The following is a 20,133-nucleotide window of genomic DNA, read 5'->3' on the forward strand; positions in this document are numbered from 1 at the left end:
TACGAATCAGAACCAATACAAAATTGCTTATTTTTTAGATTTTTTTAGACTTATACTGTTCGACATAAAACATCAGATCGACATTAATGTCTAGTAAATTTAAATCTGAAGGAAAACACAGTCTAGAGTTTATTGGTCACACTGCAGCTCTGTTACATGATTTTTTTGACAAATCTACAACTCTTATTATTTTCTTAAAAAGCATATTAGAACATCTTCACACCCTCCGAAGTTGATCAAGAGAAAGAAGTTTCAGTGCCTCGACGAATTGATTCTTGATGATAACATTTTGGGTGATAACCTTCCCTTTGGAAACGAGTCTTCATTGAACATAATAACATTGCTGATTCCATGGCACGATATGCGAGAGTTCTGACAAATATTAGGAGAAACAATCCTCGCATTATTCACAAAAAGTCCCGACCCGCCTGACTTTGTAATGGTGAACATTCTATCAGGGATGCTACAAGGGACAAGAGTCTTGTTAGGGAAGCGAAGCATGTGGTTGATCATAAGCCATGCTGGGATCGTGTGTCTTAAGATGAACGTCTCAAGACTCTCTTGACTCATGTCCGCTTGAGATATATCCTCGTCGTTAGGCATCAAGAAAGTGATCTCTTGGCTCCTGACGAAATCTGTATCGTTGAGGATATGGAGAAGTGTGACAAAACCGTAGTACGATTCTCTTCTCATGTCGGAAATGGCGGAGAAGAGGTCGCTGCTTTGGTTGTCATGTCTTAGTATGGGAGTTGGACGTGGCTCGGTGGATGCAAGGATCGTAAGAAGGAAGAAGAACATGGGAGATATTGTTAGGAAGAGATATCTCATAGTAGCTGATATTAAAACCATCACTTATGATCAATTTTAAAGGGTTGAAAACGAACTTATATATACTATGTAGGAAAGTTAAACTTAGAAGATCATGAGTTTTTGGAGTTGTTACTAAACCGGTATAAGCCTCGTGGTGATTAGTTGATGCATGGTTGATTCGTGACTTTAGTTCATTTAGTAAGTGTGACAAGAATACTCGTGTGGAATCTCTCTCTGAGTCATATTATACTTCTTTTTAATAAAAAAAAACTTTTAGTTAAAATGCAAAATAAGCTTACAGAAATCTTACTAAACAATTTTGTTTACAATTTAGGATCATATGACTTATTATAATAGTTCTTTATCAACCTTTGCTGATGATTACAAATAGCATTTTGTTACAATTTCACTAGTCCTCTTCTTGTGAAATCTTTTGGTCCATACGAAGTCACCAACGTCAAAATGTGAGCTTTTTCTCTAATACAATAGGGAAGCCCCAGTGAGAAAAGAGAACGAGATTGGAATAAAAACCTTCCATGTTCATTTTATCTGTGATCCTAGCGTAAATGCTCGAGATCCTTCTTGGTAAAACCAATGCCTTAAGAACCAGCCTCCTTGGTCGGTTTAGTCTAAACCCTTTTGACCTGCCCTCGATCTTCTTCCCCCAGTTATGTCTTATAGTTCTTGTCGTCGCCTTCTCGTAATGATGACCTAGCTTTTGGTACCGGCACGATGATCTTGACCGGTACTTACCAGTAATCTGCAGCATCCTGAGTTAGTTTTTGTTGTCTTTAAGATACAAAACAGAGAAAATAAAATGTTTTCAAAGATTTTGTTGATGAAGCGTTTGAAAGTAGCTCTTAAAGAAAGAAAACATTTAAATAAGTAATGAATCTAAAGAGCAATAGTTGAGTAGCAAACAAAGAACACTTTGATGATGATTGATGAGAGCAAGGGGCTCCATTAAATGATAAGAGAGTGATGGAAAGATTCTGAAAGCACATGTCTATATAATATACTTTTGTAATTATTAAAAACACACAAATCCCCAAATCTTCTGAAATTTTTGCAGTTTTTGTTTACCACATGAGTCAGAGAGAGATTGCAGCTGCCATGTATTTTACCTATGTGGGCTATGGCTGTCACATAAAGAAAAAAGAAGAAGAAGAATTGAGGTTATAGTGAATAGGAATACTGAGAGCCATGTGAATGATTGAACAATAATTAAGCTTTATATCTAAATAAGAGAGTAAGAAGAAGAGAAGAAACTAAGTAAGCTAGTGGCGTAAATCATTTGGCAACATGAATAGAAAAGACAAAAGTCCATCTTGTTCGTCTTTAGAATAAAAAAACAAAACTCTACGTCGACATGAGTTAGGTTTGTAGTCCCAAATACGGCTCTTATCGGCTGCAACAACATGCAATGTATGCAAAGAACGCAACACATTACAAGAATTCGCCATGAGATGTTTGAAATCAATAGTTGGTCGGGAAGCCAAAACCCAATGAGTTGAGTCGCATGTGACCACGTCTTATTGTCGCTAAATAGCATGCACCCAATGTCGGCATAGTCAGCTTAGAAGTTAGAACTAAAACCCATTAAAGGCCCAAACACCAGACGAAAAGCCCAAATTTGTCTTCTTGACGCAAGAACAAGCAAAAGAGACTAAAACGCTTTTTAGCTGTCTTAAATGTGTTCAAACGCGAAGTTCACGTATATCTTGCATGAATTTCTATCCGTACCCCCCCAACTTATTCGACTTTGGGGAAATTACATGTTTACCACTTTTGTGCTACCACTTTTCATTTTTACCATCACTAATGAGACATTTTCAAAAATACATTCTTCATTAAGTGACAAAAGATTCTTATGTCCTTGTTATTTATATATATAATAAACTATTATTAAAATAAAAATAAAAAATAAAAAATAAAAAATAAAAAATAAAAAATAAAAAATAAAAAATAAAAAATAAAAAATAAAAAATAAAAAATAAAAAATAAAAAATAAAAAATAAAAAATAAAAAATAAAAAATAAAAAATAAAAAATAAAAAATAAAAAAATAAAAAAATAAAAAATAAAAAATAAAAAAAAAAAAAAAAAAAATAAAAAATAAAAATAAAAAATAAAAAAATAAAAAAAATTAATTTTTTTTATTTTTCGAAATATACTTTTTCAAATTCGAATTTTTTTATAAAACTTTTTTTTCAAATTTTTTTTTTCAAATTTTTTTTTTAATTTTTTTCAAATTTCTTTTTGAAAAAGGAAAATTATGTTTGAAACTATTTTTTTTTATTTTTTTTATATTTTTTAAGTATTTATATATTTATTAGAATCATAAATTTCACATTCCAAAAATCCTACCCCACTCCTCAACTCTAAACCCTAAGTCTAGATTAGTTAACCCTAAGGGTATAATTGTATTTTACCCTTCATTAAAAGTGAGGGTAAAAGTGGTTAGTGTAAACATGAAAAGTGGTACTATGAATGTGGTATTTGTGGCAATTTCCCTTTGCTTTCCCCAATTACTAAAATTAAAATTAATTAAAATTAAAAATTAAAATTTAAAATAATAGAGTATTTTCTTTTTGTGATGAATATAAATGAATTTATAACGAAAAAATTACAATTGTTTTGATCAATAACGAATTTCTATCCGTACCCCAACTTATTCGACTTTCCCCAATTGCTAAAATTAAAATTAATTAAAATTTAAAATTAAAATTTAAAATAATAGAGTATTTACTTTTTGTGATGAATATAAATGAATTTATAACGAAAAAATTGCAATTGTTTTGATCAATAACGAGATTATACAGTGGTTGATCTGAGCATAACATAACATAACCAAAGACGGTAACGAAAACTACATCTGAAGAGTTCAACCAAATCTAAAACCTTTAGAAGCAGTAAGAAGGTTCGTCGTGTAAGTGAAGTAGACGGAAAAAGCGTTTCCGGCGGTAGAAAAACGCCGTTCTGAGTCGAGACCAGACAACGCGTTTCCACCTCTTAGCTGTTCTCAACTTCGTCCACACAAACCTCTTCACTCTCCTCGCAGATCTCGTAGCCTTCTCCGTGAAGCTCTGTTTCCTGGAGAACTGGTAGCTCCTGAGAAACATCTGTCTCTTCTCCAAATACTCTCCATAAGCTCCCAAGTAGTAACAGTCTACCCCAGTACTGCTTCTGAAGACGAGCTTGTCACTCATCGGAACCTGAGACCAGTGGAGGCTCTGTTATGTTCCCTCACTCCTCTCTTTTGTAGAGTGGTTTATAAACTATACCGTTTTGCTTTATGTTTACGCACTGTGTTCTTATTGGCGCAAACCTATGTGCTCTCTCTCGCTAGTGTGAAAGTCATGTCCTCCTCCTCGTTAATCCAGCCAAGAATCTGGTGAGACTTTAATGTTACCTTGGTCCCGAGGACCAACAATATTCTAATAAGCATTAACTAGTAACAAACTATATTAAACAAAAAAAAAACTAGAAGCATTGAACGACTGAGAATGAAACCATGTGTTTCGAGAATAAATGCACTAGTGATATTTAATGTAACATATACTATATAGTATCTGATTACTAAACTTAAAAGTTTCTACGATGCAAAAGGAGTGTCAAATATAAAAAAAGATCTGCGCTTACATAAACTTTATGACTTCGCCCTCTCCTTTTCAGTCGAGATTTTCTATTATACAAATCCACTAGTTCCTTATTTTATAGTATGTGTTATCATGTAGTAATATTAACTTGATTTTTATACTATATGGTCACAAAAGAATATGAAAGAGCTAAATAATTAATATTTGTTTGATCAAAGTAGTCAAGTGTAGTTAATTATGTGTGTGAAGATGTGTGACATCGGGCATTAAAGAAGTGATACGCCAACTCCTAGAGTCCTACGCATTTACTATGCTTGCTTTGGTCAAAACCTACCATCCTAAGCACAAGACCCTTATCAAATGGGTCACAACAACTCTCTCCAACGTTCACAAGCCTACGACCAGGTCTCTTACTTCTACGGCCTTTGTATGATCTCAAACTCAAGAAACTGATGCCAAGAACACACAAATTGTAAACTTTTAAATATTCTGCTACTCATCTAGTAACATGTATATATGAAGAATATTTCTTTGCGAAACAATTAACAAGCTCGAGAAGTAATCAACAACAAGTTTCATGTCCTATTGTATGTCCAAATCAGGCAAGAAAAGAAACATGCTGCAAAAGAAATTGCAAGTATAAGACTCATCATATAAAACTCCGAAGGGTTGCATTTATCCTCAAGTTTCCTACTAACATATTCCAACTAAAAACACACCTGAGAAGATTCAACTGAATCCAACTATTAGAAGCACGTTTTGCCCCTTGAAATGGTGCTTTCTACATTTTTTATCTGCCCACTTTCATTTGCTGAGGGGACATCGCTGGGGAAACTAGATATATCAGTGTCGACGAGCGACATATCATACATTGTATCAAGAGAATCGATGAGTCCACAAGCGAAGAAGATTTCACGGCGTCAGGACGTGCAGGATCACAGATGTTACGCTGGAGCTTTTCGGAGATCTTGCCTCTGAAGATAAGACTACTTGAGACCGAAACACCATCTATCTTGTTTGCATACACTGGTTTGTTCTTTCTCACGCAAACAAGGTAGATTATTTTATTATTACAGATATTTACTATTTTATGTCTTATTAATTCAAAAACAGCATGATAAATTATTATGTATGTTTTTTAAAAAAAATAATAAATTATTTGTATATGACAGTGTTTTTTTTCAAAATATATATGTTTATTATTATGTTGAAATTTTAAAAACACTCACATATTAGAAATATTTTAGAGAATGTCTTTATACAAAATTTTTACTTGATTAATATACATTTTTAAATTGTTTTAACGTGAAGGTTCAGAGCAAAAACATTATTTCGCAAATAATAGTCTTAAATCCGATTTATTCAAACTATAGGGTTACCTTTTGGAGACTTTCAAAGATTAACATGGTTTGCATTGCATCATTTAATATGGTTAAATGGGGAAGGTAGATCTGAATATAACACAAGTCAAGCCCAATAAAGGCCCATTACAACACGAGCGAGAAACAAAAAAAAAAGATTAGGTTGGAACAGAGAAGCCTTTCAAAAAACTCACACTCTCACCTTATCCTTCTCCTTCCTCTCCGACGAGACAACTATCTAAAATGGCGTCGACGGTGGGAGTCCCATCACTATACCAAGTCCCTCACCTTGAAACCTCCAAACCCACTTCGAAGAAGAGGTCCACTTCCTTATCTCTCTCTCTAGATAACCCTTTCTTCTCCTCTCCCTTATCTCTCCGAAGAACTCGTCTTATCCACTCCTCACTTCTTCCTCCCTCCGCCGTGGCCACTCCCAACTCCGTTCTCAGCGAGGAAGCTTTCAAAAGCCTTGGCCTTTCCGACGAGTTCGACCTCGAGGTCTCCTCCGAAGACGATGGTGAAGAGCTCGCTATCTCGAAGCTTCGTTTGCCTCAGCGTCTCGGTGAGTCTCTGGAGAAGCGTGGTATCACTCACCTCTTCCCCATTCAGGTTTTAAAGATTTATCCTTTCAATCTCAAAACTGTTAAAGACTTATCCTTTTTATCTGTATTGACTTACTGTTTTTGTGTTGTTGTCTGAAGAGGGCTGTGTTGGTTCCTGCGCTGGAAGGACGAGACATTATAGCTCGTGCAAAGACGGGAACTGGGAAGACTTTGGCTTTCGGTATCCCTATCATCAAACGCCTCACTGAACAATCTGGAGACTACTCTGCTTTCAGGTCTTTTTTTTTTACCATCACCATTGTTTACTTTTGTCACTAAGGCCTGCGGGTTCGGGTAGTTGGGTTTCCGGTTAGTTCGGTTCAACATAAATCTTATCTAGTTAAACCGAAATAAAATTTGGTTTATTTCGGTATTTAGTTAGTTCGGTTTTTGAAAATCGTGTTTATTTCGGTATTCAGTTATTTCGGTTTTTGAAAATCGTACCAAAGTTTTGATTTTAGTTATATTTTGGTTTAGTTTTGTTAAAATTTCGGATAAATTTGGTTTGTTTCGGTATTTGGTTAGTTTCGTTTTAAAAGTTTTTGATTTCGGTTAGTTTGGATATATTTCGGTTTAATTTTGTTAAAATTTTGGATAAGTTTGGTTAATTTCGGATTTTCTAACTGTTTAGTTTTTGTCTTATTGAGCAGGAAGTCTGGTCGTCTTCCTAAGTTCCTTGTCCTTGCACCTACACGAGAACTAGCTAAGCAAGTGGAGAAGGAGATTAAGGAGTCTGCACCTTATCTAAGCACCGTTTGTGTATACGGTGGTGTCTCTTACACCATTCAGCAGAGTGCTTTGTCTCGTGGTGTTGATGTTGTTGTTGGAACTCCTGGAAGGATCATTGACTTGATAGAAGGAAGGAGCCTCAAATTGGGTGAAGTTGAGTACTTGGTGCTTGATGAAGCTGACCAGATGCTTGCTGTTGGTTTTGAGGAAGCTGTGGAATCGATTCTTGAGAATCTTCCACAGAAGAGACAGAGTATGCTTTTCTCAGCTACTATGCCTACTTGGGTGAAGAAGTTGGCGAGGAAGTATCTTGACAATCCCTTGAATATCGATCTGGTAAAAACTTCTCTTTGTTCCTTCTCATTATTTTGGTTTAGTTACAGATGCTTAAGGCTATCTTCTTGTTTGTTTTGCAGGTTGGTGACCAAGATGAGAAGCTTGCGGAGGGGATCAAGCTCTATGCAATCTCAGCTACATCAACATCAAAGCGCACTATTCTAAGCGACCTTATAACAGTATGACTCAGCTTATAGTTTGCTATTTCCTTACACATGGTTGATTATTGCTTGGTGTCTTTTAGGCTTGCGGGTTCGGTTAGTTCGGTTTGACATAAATCTTGCCGAATTAACCAGAATTAAAATCGATTGCTGAACCGGTTAAAGCCAATTTTCATTAAAAACCTACCGAATCGAACCAAACTGCTAACCAAATTAACCGAAAATTCGGTTCAGTTTGTGTCTTTAGTTCTACTAAAGTATATTGATTTGTTCTATTTTCAAAACTTGAAGGTATATGCAAAGGGTGGCAAGACCATTGTTTTTACCCAAACAAAAAGAGATGCAGATGAGGTCTCTCTAGCATTATCAAACAGCATAGCTTCCGAAGCACTTCATGGAGATATCTCTCAGCATCAAAGAGAGAGAACACTCAACGGTTTCCGCCAAGGGAAATTCACAGTTCTAGTTGCTACTGATGTTGCATCTCGTGGACTTGACATCCCAAACGTAGATCTAGTAAGTTCTCAAACCTTCAGCACATAGTTCATCCTCTCTCTTAAGCCATGTTTTGTTCTGACGTTTTTGTTCTACAGGTTATCCACTACGAACTTCCTAATGACCCTGAGACTTTTGTGCACCGGTCTGGTCGTACCGGGCGTGCAGGGAAAGAAGGCTCAGCTATTCTCATGCACTCTAGTAGCCAAAAGAGAACGGTGAGGTCTCTGGAGCGTGACGTGGGCTGCAGATTTGAGTTTATTAGCCCACCAACTGTTGGAGACTTGTTGGAGGCGTCAGCAGACCAATTGGTGGCAACTCTGAACGGCGTTCACCCTGAGTCTATAAAGTTTTTCTCAGCAACTGCTCAAAAACTATTTGAGGAAAAAGGAACAGATGCCTTAGCTGCAGCTCTGGCTCACCTGAGCGGTTTCTCTCAGCCACCTTCATCTAGATCTCTCCTCAGTCATGAGCAGGTTTAATTCTCAAATCAATTCTTTTGAGAGTGCTTCTTGAAAGTCCTGGAAACTTCAACATCCACTAGGGCTGGGATTTTGAACTGAACCAAATCAAAATTTTCAGTTAGTTCGTTAGGGGTTTGGTTCGATTCGGTTCAGCAAATCAGTTACTTCGGTTTTCTTAAAAAATATATATAACGAAACCATACCAAAAACCCGAACCGAACTAACTGAGTTGAAAATTTAACTAAAATTAATCAAACTTATCCGAAACTTTAACAAAATTAAACTTAAATATAACCGAAATCAAAAACTTCAAATCAAATTAATCGAATACGGAATACTGAATACCGAACCAAACCGAATTTTATTTTGGGTTAGTTGGGTAAGATTTTTGTTGAACCGAACAACCTCAACCAAATTACCCAAACTACCCAAACCCGCGTGCCTAATCCACTATATAGCAACTAGTTATATTAGATTTGATAATCCAACAATCATCAACTGAAGTTACATTTTTGGACTGCAGGGATGGGTAACTTTGCAACTGATACGAGATCCGACAAACTCTAGAGGCTTCCTGTCTGCAAGGTCTGTCACTGGTTTTCTTTCAGATGTTTACCGTCCAGCTGCAGATGAAGTTGGAAAAATCTTCATGATCGCAGATGAAAGGGTCAGTATCATTGAAACAACCTTCATATTATAAACTATCTTCTTTTATAAAATCTCAAAATCTGCTTATATGTCAGGTGCAAGGAGCTGTTTTTGATCTGCCAGAGGACATAGCGAAAGAGCTGTTAGAGAAAGAAGTGCCAGAAGGAAACAGTCTATCCATGATTACAAAGGTATTGATCCTAACATGTTCACAATAAGACCATTTCTGACTAACAACACTTGACATTTTTTGGGGGTTTTGATTTGTAGTTGCCTCCGTTGCAAGATGATGGACCGTCTAGTGATAACTATGGACGGTTCTCTAGCAGAGACAGGATGCCTAGAGGAGGAGGAGGTTCAAGAGGGTCAAGATTTGGCGGTAGAGGAGGGTCATCAAGAGGACGTGATGATGATAGAAGAAGTAGAAGCAGTGGTGGTGGAGGAAGCAGCTGGTCCCGTGGTGGTGGTGGTTCCAGAGGAAGTTCTGATGATTGGTTGATTGGTGGTGGTAGTGAGAGAAGATCATCATCAAGCAGCAGAGGTCCTTCCCGGGAGAGGTGAGTTTTTTGGGCTCCAAACAAATCTATGTTAAAATCGATACACTTGTCCCCATTCAACTGATTGGTTATTGTCTGTAAAATAGGAGTTTTGGAGGTGCTTGCTTCACTTGTGGAAGCTCAGGACACAGGGCAGCTGATTGTCCTGACAAGAGAGGGTTTTAAAGGGTTCTCGTGAGAGAACCTTGTCCTTTCTGGTGTTCTTAATGCGGATCCTTTGGTGCTTGCTTCAACCGTTTGTTTCAGACGGTAGATATTGCAAACATGGAGGATGTATGCTTTCAGACAAGGCTTAACAACAAGAACAGTGCAAAAAAAGAGAGGCAGAAGAAGTGAAGTATAGGATAAAGTTTTCCTCAATTGTCATTTTCAGAGATTGCTTCAGAAACAAGGAAGAGCTAATGAATCTTTTAAATTTTTAGGTTATTATTTTGAACAGATTCCATGTTTCTGAGTTTTGTATGGTTTAAGTGGGTAGTCAGTCTATTAACACTATTTTGTTTCTGTACGTTTCTGTTATTATATGTGAATCTGATCACATGTGTGTTTGACAAAACTGTGTCATTTATAGTAGTCTAATAGAATTGGTTTTCTTAATATAACCACATTTTGTGGTTTTGAATCGTTTTATCCTGCAAATAGCTAACGAGTTTGTGTAGGTCAAGATAATAACCAGATATAAAATCAAATTTTATTAAATAAATCTCAAATTTTCTTCATAATAAACAAAAGAATATAGACATCCTCGGCAATAAGGACACAAATCACAAATAAATTAGATCAGATCAAGCGGTGGTAGAAGGTGATGAGGGTGTTGCTGGTCGTTGTGGGAGACCACATTTGGTCAAACATTCATCGTAACAAGGTTTGTTTTGTTTGCCACAGGCTATGGAACAGGTCCTGAAGCAAACGAGCCTTGAATCTTCTGTTGCTTGGCTCTCATCAACATTGGCTCCATTGCATGCTTGTAAAACACACCCCATCATGATAAGTGCCATCACCATACACATTTTCCCCGCCATTTTCTCTTTACAAGTTTATTAGGACTTGTGTTTTATTTAATTATTATTGATAGATATGAGATGTGCAAATAGGTGGTAGGAGAGGAAGACGTTTATATACTAAATCTTTGCCTCTATATTTAGTATATTTGTGTGTGTGGTGTTTTTGTTGTTTGCTATTTTTGTTTGGTTTGACTAGAGATTTGTGATTTCTGTGTAGTACATAAATAGGATTGGCTAACTATCGTTGGATTTTCATATTGTGAAAAGAGTTATTAAAACTATGAAAATATATAGCAAGTACATGATCGAAATGATCAGATCATGTAGGATTTGTATTCTCCTAATTAACTTTGATATTATAAACTATTAAAAAAGTATTATATTGACGATTCCGTGGCCGATAGTCAATACACTTGTCTTACAAAAATGCACATATGACTGCATAATCCTTAACCAGTAAAGTACATATTGTCCCCATTAACAACGTTTTTTTCTGAAATTTGAAACTGAGATCTCTTGAGATACAGAACCATTAATAATTCTTTAGTAAAAAATTTGTTGTCAAAAATATATTTAAAATGTAACAAGTAGTGATAGTTAAAAGAAAGATTTGAGACCAAACATACTCTGAATTTGAATCATGTCAGATATTAAGTTACTGTTGTTGTCTGGCAAAACGAAAATGAAGTCATATCCTAGGTCTCATTAAAAATTTCAAACTAGAGTAGCTTACTAGTATTGATTTATTTTACTGAATAAGACATGTGATGTATTTATTTACACTATGTAACTCTTTCTGATACTTAGCTCAATAATATGGATTTGGTGAAAAACAAAAGTTACAGCAGAAATAAATAATGGGAACAACAAGAAAGACCACACAAGACACAACACACGGATTTCATTAATCTAGGTATATTATAAAAGGATTATAAAATCTCATTAGTTCAAATGAAATTACAGAAAGTACAAATCACAAAATTTCATCAAATACAAAAAAAAACAAAAATATATAATAGGTAAAGAGGTGTATAATAATAATAACAGTAATCATATGGGTTATATAGAAGAAGAAAAAATACAACCAAGCAGAGACTTCCTTGTAAAGATGCAACCCCTAAGCTTACCTATACAAAGTTTCAAAGGAAACAGACATTAATCATCACCATCACATACTCATTTAGTCCTCAAGATTCTATAACAGAACTAGATACATCAGAACATGCTTCCACACAGCCTTTTATTTCAGATTCAAGTAGCTTTTTTTTTTTACTTTTACAGATCAAAAGCTGAGTTGTGTTTGAACACACATAAACAAACGTTCAACCATCATTGGCTGCTAGACATACCTGACCAATGTATCAGGTATCTCTTTACGATGCTGCTGCCTAGGCTTCAACCTAAATAAAACGTTCACAGAATCGTTAACTTGAGAATCTTAGCAATAACTTTTCTTCTTTTTTTTTTCAGCTCTTAGCAATAACTTAAGTGATAAAATAATGCCATCATAGCTGCATGATTCTTTCTCTTTACAGAACAATCATGTATTCATGATTCAAATCAGTAACCATTAGTAACAAGTTTCTACATTACAGGTAGTTCATTGGAGTCTTTAATTTTCTACTGACTATTAGATATTAAAGAATGGCACAACTATTGTTTTCTTTTTACCTTCTCAGCTTCAGGAGAAAAGACTGCCTTCACCTCCTGAAACACATCTTCAATAGGCTTTGCGGCATGAATCTAAAGCCAAGTATTAGAAACAACAAAACTTTGTTACACAACTTACAATTGCTGGACCGTAATACAGTAAAAACTAGAAGAAAAAAAGATTTTCACCTTGCGAACTTTGCCCTTAGCTTCGTAGTACTGAATCACTGGCAAGCTAGATTCAAGAAACACCTTGAAACGCTTCCTTATAGTCTCTATATTGTCATCCTCTCTCCCCTTCAACACCAGAAACGGATGCAACAATCAACATACATGAAACAAGAGGCTACACAGAGTAAAAGAAACAGAGCTTTTCATATCACACTAACCTGGTTTCTTCCCAAGAGGCGCCTCTCCATCTCTTCCTCAGGACAATCAAAGAACAAGACAAACTTAGGTTCAATCCCAGTCTACAAACATCATCAAACGCATGTAATTATTAAGCAACTGTGTCAGCAAAAAAAAACATAACACTCTTTTAAAATTATGTAAATATACTTACAACTTTTTCAAAGGCTGCTCGGTTCTCCTCATTGCGAGGGAAGCCATCAATGAGGAACTTGTCGTTCCCGTTCTCCTGAATTGCTTTCTGAAGAAGCTTGATTGTAACCTCAGAAGGTACAATCTTCCCTTCTTTAATCATATTCTGGATCATAGTCCTGCACCACCATTTTAAAGGACAAAACATAAAATTACATAAATAAAGTCAGAACCGCTTCAATAAACAACCTGATTTATAAGACAATTCCAGAAAGTTTTTAAGGGCATACCCATTTTCAGAACCTGATTTAATTTCAGCCCTGAGAAGGTCTCCAGCACTCAGATGTGTGTAACCAAAATGGTCAACAATATAGGCACACTGTGTACCTTTCCCACTGCCTGGACCACCTGGAATCAAAAGTAGTATCTAACTCAAAAAAATCTACAATAAACTTTTCAATAAACTCGACCAAAAATCACTTCTCATTAAACATAATAACAATATAATCTACTGTTTTGTCCTTAACTTTCCGGCCATCATGTTTGTGGTTTTTTTTTACTAATAGCATAAAAAACCACAAACATGATGGCGGGAAAGTAACGGTTTTAGCAAACACACATGAGAAGACCTCCTGAACTTACCAAGGACAAAAATAACAGCGGGTCTCTTCTCACTTGCGGTTCCATTAACCTCCTGTAAGAAAAAAATACACCAAAAAGACAAACTTTAAAATAGGTTTAACAAATGTATCTACAAAGCAGAACAAGCACTAGTATGTTTTTTTTAAAAGATTGTTTATTAGAGTTCATGTCTAAGTGTGGAATCATTTACCTTGTTTGCAGCATCAGCAATGGATCCCATGGTACTATTAAGCAACTCGTTCAAATGTTACCTGAGAAGGAGGAATCTAAATGAGTTTCCAGAGAACACATTTCACAAAAAGAAAAACATCATGCAATAGATCAAAACGAGCAGATCTAAGTGCTAAGCATTTATAGAAGAAGAGGAAAAGTCAGATCCAAGGGAATAAAAAGTTGCAAACTTTGAAACAGCTTTCTACTACAACACGTGTGAAAGAAAAGATTAAAAAAAAATGATGTAAGAATAGAACAATGCTGACGTATATAGATCAAGACAAGAGAATCCAGATCCGACGTAACAAAATGCTAAGCATGTCGTGAGTCAATCAGATCGGATGCAAAAAAGAAAGACAATGGACAAAGGAAACAAATGTCTAAGAAGAATCCAAGACGAATCGATACCCAGAATTGGAATTCTACAGATGAAGATCTAATAAAGATGCAAGCTTTGGACGAAATGTGAGATCTGAGTATTGGAAGAGAATGATATGAATCAAAGACACAAACCCATTACATATGTTTTTTTTTTTTTTGAGATTGAGAGATAATTTTCAGACAAGAATAAGAAACTGTGGAAGAGATGTTTTTAGAAAGATCTGAGTAAAGAAAAAACAAACCTGAAGACGGAGAAAGTTTTTGATTAATCGCTGAGAATGTGAGAGATGAGGAAGCAGAGGCAAGCTATATATATATTTATATTTAATACATTCGTTTTAATTATTATTTAATCTTATGTTGGTTACTAATTAAGGAACAATTAATTTCAGTCCATGTGTCTCTGTTACCTTTAATTTAAACCAAGATTTTGATGTAGTACTATTTAAACTGACAGAAAAAAACAAATTGTTGACACACACAAAAAAAAAACTGACAAAAATATTTCTTGTAGTATTGTCATAAGAATTGTATCATACACTAGAGAAATATGACGATTCAAGTTGAATAAATAAGCTTTACTTTATATATGAAGGCTTTACAAAAACCAATGGTTGTCACATCTGAACCATGTCTTGCTCTTTATTTGGTTATGCTCTAGACCGGAATGTGACCTTATGCCTAAGCGTCAAACTAGCTTAGCACATTACACATGTGCCTTGCGTAAACGCTAATTGTCAATGAATGAAGTGATAATAGATTGCTAGTAGCACATGTGGTTTGCTTTCAATTCCTAGTTTGAACATAGTTATGATATAGCTATGAAGGGTCGAGGAGGAAGGCACATCATAAAAAGTCAAAAAGTCCAAGAAATGACTAAGTACGGTACGGGGAACCTGAGGCTGGAGAGATCGAGGTTCCCGAGGAGTACCACACCTTTAGGGATCACACGTGAGTTTTTCGTGAGTCTTCTTCAAATTAAGAGCTTTGATGTCTCTCTTGTGATACTAAAATTTGATAAAATAGATTTTGTTTCTACGTCGCACTTTTTTGTAGGCCAAGATACATCGGATTTAACTAAACATGTTAGCTCTATTCACGTGACACATCGCTGCTTTTCATGAAGCGTTATTCGTTTCGCTACAAAGCATCCTGACTCGTTAAGAAAATGGCCGAGGTGATGATGTCTTTATAAATCATAATAAACGTGACCAAATTTTTGAATCATGAACCGAAAATATCAAACAACTATATATTATATATGTAAGTTAAGCATGGTCACTTGCTCGGAAACTTTTATCGAAATTGGTATTGGTGATTACTATATTCTGAAGTAAGAATATTACGAACTATAAGTATATGTTATAGAAAACATGTGAAGACTTAACAAAAATCACTAACAAATAGTGTAGATTAACTAGGTTTGTACATGAAAGTCAAGTCTGTGGAGAATCGACAAAAGTTTGGAGATGGTGAGAGGTTTCTCTTGAAAGTCATTAAGACCAGCTTCCATAAACTCTTTCTTATCTCCTTCGTTAGCTCTAGTTGTTACTCCTGCTATCTTGCTCTCTATCCCCATCTCTCTTAGTCTCTTTGTCGCCTAATCAAACAAAACACAGTCCATTAGTTATACATATAAACCATCGGTTCTATTTTTAAGAAAATAATAAAAAGGGTACTGCACATTATTAATAAACAAAACTGTATTAAGGAGTCTTATTCCAACATTTAACTAGAACAGTTTCATACAACTTCTTTTACTAAGGTTTATGGATATGAAAATTCTCAAATAAAAATTAATTAGTAGTAACTTATTCTTTTCTGAATTTTATAACAAAAAATAAGAATTGAATAAACGAAGTGAATTTAATGAGCTAAAAATATAATAAATTAATATTACCTGAATACCGTTCAAGATGGGCATTTCCATGTCCATAAGAATAAGATCATAGTTTCTCCCGGAACAATGAACGTCGACAGCTTCTTGGCCGTTGCAAACGACGTCATTTTTAATACCTAGACGGTCCAGCAGTTTGTGATGCATGGTTTGATTTACAAAGTTGTCATCGACGACCAAAGCTGTTAACTTCGACTCTGCCAAGCTTGGAACTTCATCAGCCATCTCTCTCGTTATCTTTCTTTCTTGTGAGCAACAAATATTACAGAACTCTTAAGAAAATATTTTGTGGAAACTCAAAAATATATATGTTGAATATTTAAAGGAGAAAGAAATTGTGAAAAAAAAATCAGCTGGATTAATTGTGTTTTTGGATTCGGAGGAGATCTAGTGATCTTTCTACTTTTTCCATTTTGGGTACTTTACATGATTTTACATTTTTTTCAAGATCCTTTAACTTATGTAGGGTTTAGATTGATCGCTTGAGATTCTAATTAGCCAAAACACCAAGTGAGCAACATACATGAATAGCAAATAATCATTATATGATTTTATGATTACAAACTATAAAAGTTACATATACATACAAGAAATATCACGTCATATGTTCAACTTTTGATTCAGTTTTAATTCATAAAATAAACAAAATCTAATATTTCTTTGCAAGTTCTGAGATTATCATATATCTATTGTATTTTTTTTAAAGGAAAATAACACAATGATATGACAAAATCTTGTGTATATTATAAAAATATTAAGTCTATATAAAAACGATTATCTATTTCATAAATTAAAATCTGATAATTCTACAAACGTGACTAAAAAATATAGTAATTACATATATGGAGAATTGTTTTCGAACATTTTTATTATAGTTCGCTTTATAGCACATAAAAAAAAAGATATTCTGCAGAGGTTGTGGCCTTGACTGAATGATGTAAACATCTTCACCAACCAAACAACCTTCAACATCTTGTGCACATCCAAAGTTCCTTTCAAGAAGAAACCAACCAAACCGTCTTTGACCTAGCTTCTGTCTAAACAATGAGTCAGCCGTTTCGTGTGTTTTGAATTGTGATTCTGTGATCACATATGTTTTGACAGAAGGAACAGTATCATGATAATTGAATTGTTTCGTTTTAATATAATCAAAATTGTTTATTTAGTGGTTTTATTTGAAAGAAAGCTAACGAGTCTTGAATCATTTTATGCTGGAACGTACTAACTAGTTTGTATAAGTCAAGAAAAAACCAGATATATAATCAAAAACTTTATCATATAAATCTCATTTAATTTTCATGCTAAAGAAAAACAAATAGATGACATCCTTAGCAATAAAGACACAAATCACAAATTGAATAAGATCAGATCAAGCGGTGGAGGAAGGTGATGAAGATGTTGTTGGTCTAGGAAGTCTCTGTGGGAGACCACATTTGGTCAAACATTCATCGTAACAAGGTTTGTTTTGTTTGCCACAGGCTATGGAACATGTTCTGAAGCAATCGAATTTTGGATCTTGTGTTGGTTGGCTCTCATCAACATTGGCTCCATTGCATGCTTGTAAAACACACCCTATCATTATCAATGCCATCACCATACACACTTTTCCCGCCATTTTCTCTTTACAAGTTTATTAGGACTTGTGTTTTATTTAATTAATGATAGATATGAGATGTGCAAATAGGTGATTGGACAGGAAGACGTTTATATACTGAATTTTTGCTTCTATATTTAGTATATTTGTGTGTGGTTGTTTTTGTTGTTTGCTATTTTTGTTTGGTTTGACTTTGAATATAGTTTTGTTATTTATGTCTAGTTTGACATAAATAGGATTGGCTAACTATTATTGGATTTTCGTATTGCCAAAAAGTTAGAACTATGAAAATAGATAGCAAGTACATGATCGAATTTGTATTCTCCTGGTTAATTATAATATTATAAACTATAAAAAAATATTACATCGATTATTTTATAACGGACAATTACTTGTCTTACGGGCATTTAGACTTTACTGCAATCCTTAACTGTTACAGTAAATATTGTCTCCGTTAAAAACATAATATTTTTTTTCTGAAACTTGAAACTCAGATCTTTTGATATAGAAACATTAATAATTCTTTAATCAATTATTTTTTGTAATTTAATGAATTGGAAATATCTTTAAGATGTAACAAGTAGTGATAGTCTGATAAGATGTGCAAATAGGTGGTGGAGAGGAAGGCGTTTATATACTGAGTATTTGCCTCTATGTTTAGTAGATTTGTTATTTATGTGCGTTTGTTGTTTTAGTTTAGTTTGACTTGAATAGATTCGTGATTTCTGTCTGTTTGATTTTAGTGTTTCAAAAGAGTTAAAACTACGAAAATAGATGGCAAGTACCTGATCGAGATGGTCATGTCATGTAGGATTTTTATTTTCCTTGTTTCTTTCTCGTTGTGCCATTCAGTGAATCAAGGTGATCTCTTGAAATTAGCCAAAACACTATGTGAGCAAGAGATATGAATAGCAATTATATACTGTATGTATCATAATTAAACTTACTTAACATATGGAAGTGACGTAATGCAGAATTGTTTCCGACATTTTTATTATAATTCGCTTGATAAAACATAAAAAAAGGAAAATATTCTACAGAGGCTGTGGCCTTGACTGAACAATGTAAACATCTTCACCAACCAAACAACCTTCAACGTCTTGTGCACATCCAAAGTTCCTTTCAAGAAGAAACCAACCGAACCAAGTCTTTGACCTAGCTTATGTCTAAACAATGAGTCAGCCATTTTGTTCTTTTGAATTGGGAATCTGTGATCACATGTGTTTTAACAGAAGGAACAGTATCATGATAATTGAATTGTTTCGTTTTAATATAATCAAAATTGTTTATTTAGTGGTTTTATTTGAAAGAAAGCTAACGAGTCTTGAATCATTTTATGCTGGAACGTACTAACTAGTTTGAATAAGTCAAGATAAAACCAGATATATAATCAAAAAATTTATCATTTAAAATCTCATTTAATTTTCATGCTAAAGAAAAACAAATAGATGACATCCTTAGCAATAAAGACACAAATCACAAATTGAATAAGATCAGATCAAGCGGTGGAGGAAGGTGATGAAGATGTTGTTGGTCTAGGAAGTCTCTGTGGGAGACCACATTTGGTCAAACATTCATCGTAACAAGGTTTGTTTTGTTTGCCACAGGCTATGGAACATGTTCTGAAGCAATCGAATTTTGGATCTTGTGTTGGTTGGCTCTCATCAACATTGGCTCCATTGCATGCTTGTAAAACACACCCTATCATTATCAATGCCATCACCATACACACTTTTCCCGCCATTTTGTCTTTACAAGTTTATTAGGACTTGTGTTTTATTTAATTATTGATAGATGTGAGATGTGCAAATAGGTGATTGGAGAGGAAGGCGTATATATACTGAATCCTTGCCTTTATATTTAGTATATTTGTGTGTGGTTGTTTTTGTTGTTTGCTATTTTTGTTTGGTTTGACTTTGAATATAGATTTGTTATTTATGTTTAGTTTTACATAAATAGGATTGGCTAACTATTATTGGATTTTCGTATTGCCAAAAAGTTAGAACTATGAAAATAGATAGCAAGTACATGATCGAATTTGTATTCTCCTGGTTAATTATAATATTATAAACTATAAAAAAATATTACATCGATTATTTTATAACGGACAATTACTTGTCTTACGAGCATTTAGACTTACTGCAATCCTTTACCGTTACAGTAAATATTGTCTCCGTTAAAAACATAATTCTTTTTTCTTTCTGAAACTTGAAACTCAGATCTTTTGATATAGAAATATTAATAATTTTTTAATCAATTATTTTTTGTCATTTAATGAATTGGAAATATCTTTAAGATGTAACAAGTAGTGATAGTCTAATAAGATGTGCAAATAGGTGGTGGAGAGGAAGACGTTTATATACTGAGGATTCGCCTCTATGTTTAGTACATTTGTTATTTATGTGTGTTCTATTGTTTTAGTCTAATTTGACTTGAATAGACTCGTGATTT

General features: G+C 34.4%; 9 protein-coding genes across 11 annotated transcripts; 1 reads left to right on the forward strand and 8 right to left on the reverse strand.

Annotated features, from left to right (window-relative positions):
* Nucleotides 1-106: 106 nt before the first annotated feature.
* Nucleotides 107-868, reverse strand: LOC106365878. The gene has a single exon (XM_013805388.3). It carries the CDS (start codon nucleotides 847-849, stop codon nucleotides 253-255), a length of 597 nt encoding a protein of 198 aa, XP_013660842.2. The 5' UTR covers nucleotides 850-868; the 3' UTR covers nucleotides 107-252.
* On the reverse strand, nucleotides 107-1,880 carry LOC111200463. Its single transcript, XM_022691661.2, has one exon. It carries the CDS (start codon nucleotides 1,577-1,579, stop codon nucleotides 1,268-1,270), a length of 312 nt encoding a protein of 103 aa, XP_022547382.2. The 5' UTR covers nucleotides 1,580-1,880; the 3' UTR covers nucleotides 107-1,267.
* A 1,701-nt stretch (nucleotides 1,881-3,581) lies between these two features.
* Nucleotides 3,582-4,346, reverse strand: LOC106365879. The gene has a single exon (XM_013805389.3). The coding sequence runs from the start codon at nucleotides 4,016-4,018 to the stop codon at nucleotides 3,713-3,715; it is 306 nt and encodes a 101-aa protein (XP_013660843.2). The 5' UTR covers nucleotides 4,019-4,346; the 3' UTR covers nucleotides 3,582-3,712.
* Nucleotides 4,347-5,947: 1,601 nt separating this feature from the next.
* Nucleotides 5,948-10,358, forward strand: LOC106365880 (DEAD-box ATP-dependent RNA helicase 3, chloroplastic). The gene is made up of 10 exons (XM_013805390.3): nucleotides 5,948-6,378; nucleotides 6,471-6,607; nucleotides 7,022-7,436; nucleotides 7,517-7,615; nucleotides 7,889-8,113; nucleotides 8,191-8,568; nucleotides 9,080-9,223; nucleotides 9,300-9,395; nucleotides 9,475-9,761; nucleotides 9,848-10,358. Exons 1-10 carry the CDS (start codon nucleotides 6,013-6,015, stop codon nucleotides 9,924-9,926), a joined length of 2,226 nt encoding a protein of 741 aa, XP_013660844.2. The 5' UTR covers nucleotides 5,948-6,012; the 3' UTR covers nucleotides 9,927-10,358.
* A 69-nt stretch (nucleotides 10,359-10,427) lies between these two features.
* Nucleotides 10,428-10,854, reverse strand: LOC106365881. Its single transcript, XM_013805391.3, has one exon. The coding sequence runs from the start codon at nucleotides 10,781-10,783 to the stop codon at nucleotides 10,547-10,549; it is 237 nt and encodes a 78-aa protein (XP_013660845.2). The 5' UTR covers nucleotides 10,784-10,854; the 3' UTR covers nucleotides 10,428-10,546.
* Nucleotides 10,855-11,649: 795 nt separating this feature from the next.
* On the reverse strand, nucleotides 11,650-14,541 carry LOC106365882 (UMP-CMP kinase 3). Of its 3 annotated transcripts, none has more exons than XM_013805394.3 (10): nucleotides 14,434-14,541; nucleotides 13,788-13,848; nucleotides 13,598-13,649; nucleotides 13,246-13,363; nucleotides 12,978-13,134; nucleotides 12,805-12,885; nucleotides 12,605-12,712; nucleotides 12,437-12,508; nucleotides 12,115-12,165; nucleotides 11,650-11,892 (listed from the first exon to the last, which is right to left on the reverse strand). In XM_013805394.3, the coding sequence occupies exons 2-9, from the start codon at nucleotides 13,815-13,817 to the stop codon at nucleotides 12,154-12,156; spliced, it is 630 nt and encodes a 209-aa protein (XP_013660848.1). In that variant the 5' UTR covers nucleotides 13,818-13,848; nucleotides 14,434-14,541; the 3' UTR covers nucleotides 11,650-11,892; nucleotides 12,115-12,153. The 3 variants fall into 3 exon arrangements, with proteins under 3 accessions (XP_013660848.1, XP_013660847.2, XP_013660846.2); XM_013805393.3 differs by having other exon boundaries at nucleotides 14,219-14,434; XM_013805392.3 differs by lacking the exons at nucleotides 11,650-11,892; nucleotides 12,115-12,165 and having other exon boundaries at nucleotides 12,294-12,508; nucleotides 14,434-14,513.
* Nucleotides 14,542-14,658: 117 nt separating this feature from the next.
* On the reverse strand, nucleotides 14,659-17,117 carry LOC106362618 (two-component response regulator 24-like). The gene is made up of 2 exons (XM_048739388.1): nucleotides 16,092-17,117; nucleotides 14,659-15,791 (listed from the first exon to the last, which is right to left on the reverse strand). Exons 1-2 carry the CDS (start codon nucleotides 16,311-16,313, stop codon nucleotides 15,609-15,611), a joined length of 405 nt encoding a protein of 134 aa, XP_048595345.1. The 5' UTR covers nucleotides 16,314-17,117; the 3' UTR covers nucleotides 14,659-15,608.
* Nucleotides 17,118-17,345: 228 nt separating this feature from the next.
* LOC106364009 lies at nucleotides 17,346-17,774 on the reverse strand. Its single transcript, XM_013803657.3, has one exon. It carries the CDS (start codon nucleotides 17,701-17,703, stop codon nucleotides 17,458-17,460), a length of 246 nt encoding a protein of 81 aa, XP_013659111.1. The 5' UTR covers nucleotides 17,704-17,774; the 3' UTR covers nucleotides 17,346-17,457.
* A 1,293-nt stretch (nucleotides 17,775-19,067) lies between these two features.
* LOC125577711 lies at nucleotides 19,068-19,503 on the reverse strand. Its single transcript, XM_048739387.1, has one exon. The coding sequence runs from the start codon at nucleotides 19,424-19,426 to the stop codon at nucleotides 19,181-19,183; it is 246 nt and encodes an 81-aa protein (XP_048595344.1). The 5' UTR covers nucleotides 19,427-19,503; the 3' UTR covers nucleotides 19,068-19,180.
* Between the last annotated feature and the right edge of the window lie 630 nt (nucleotides 19,504-20,133).

The sequence above is a fragment of the Brassica napus genome, chromosome A9 (assembly GCF_020379485.1).
Source record: "Brassica napus cultivar Da-Ae chromosome A9, Da-Ae, whole genome shotgun sequence".
Classification (NCBI taxonomy): domain Eukaryota; kingdom Viridiplantae; phylum Streptophyta; class Magnoliopsida; order Brassicales; family Brassicaceae; genus Brassica; species Brassica napus.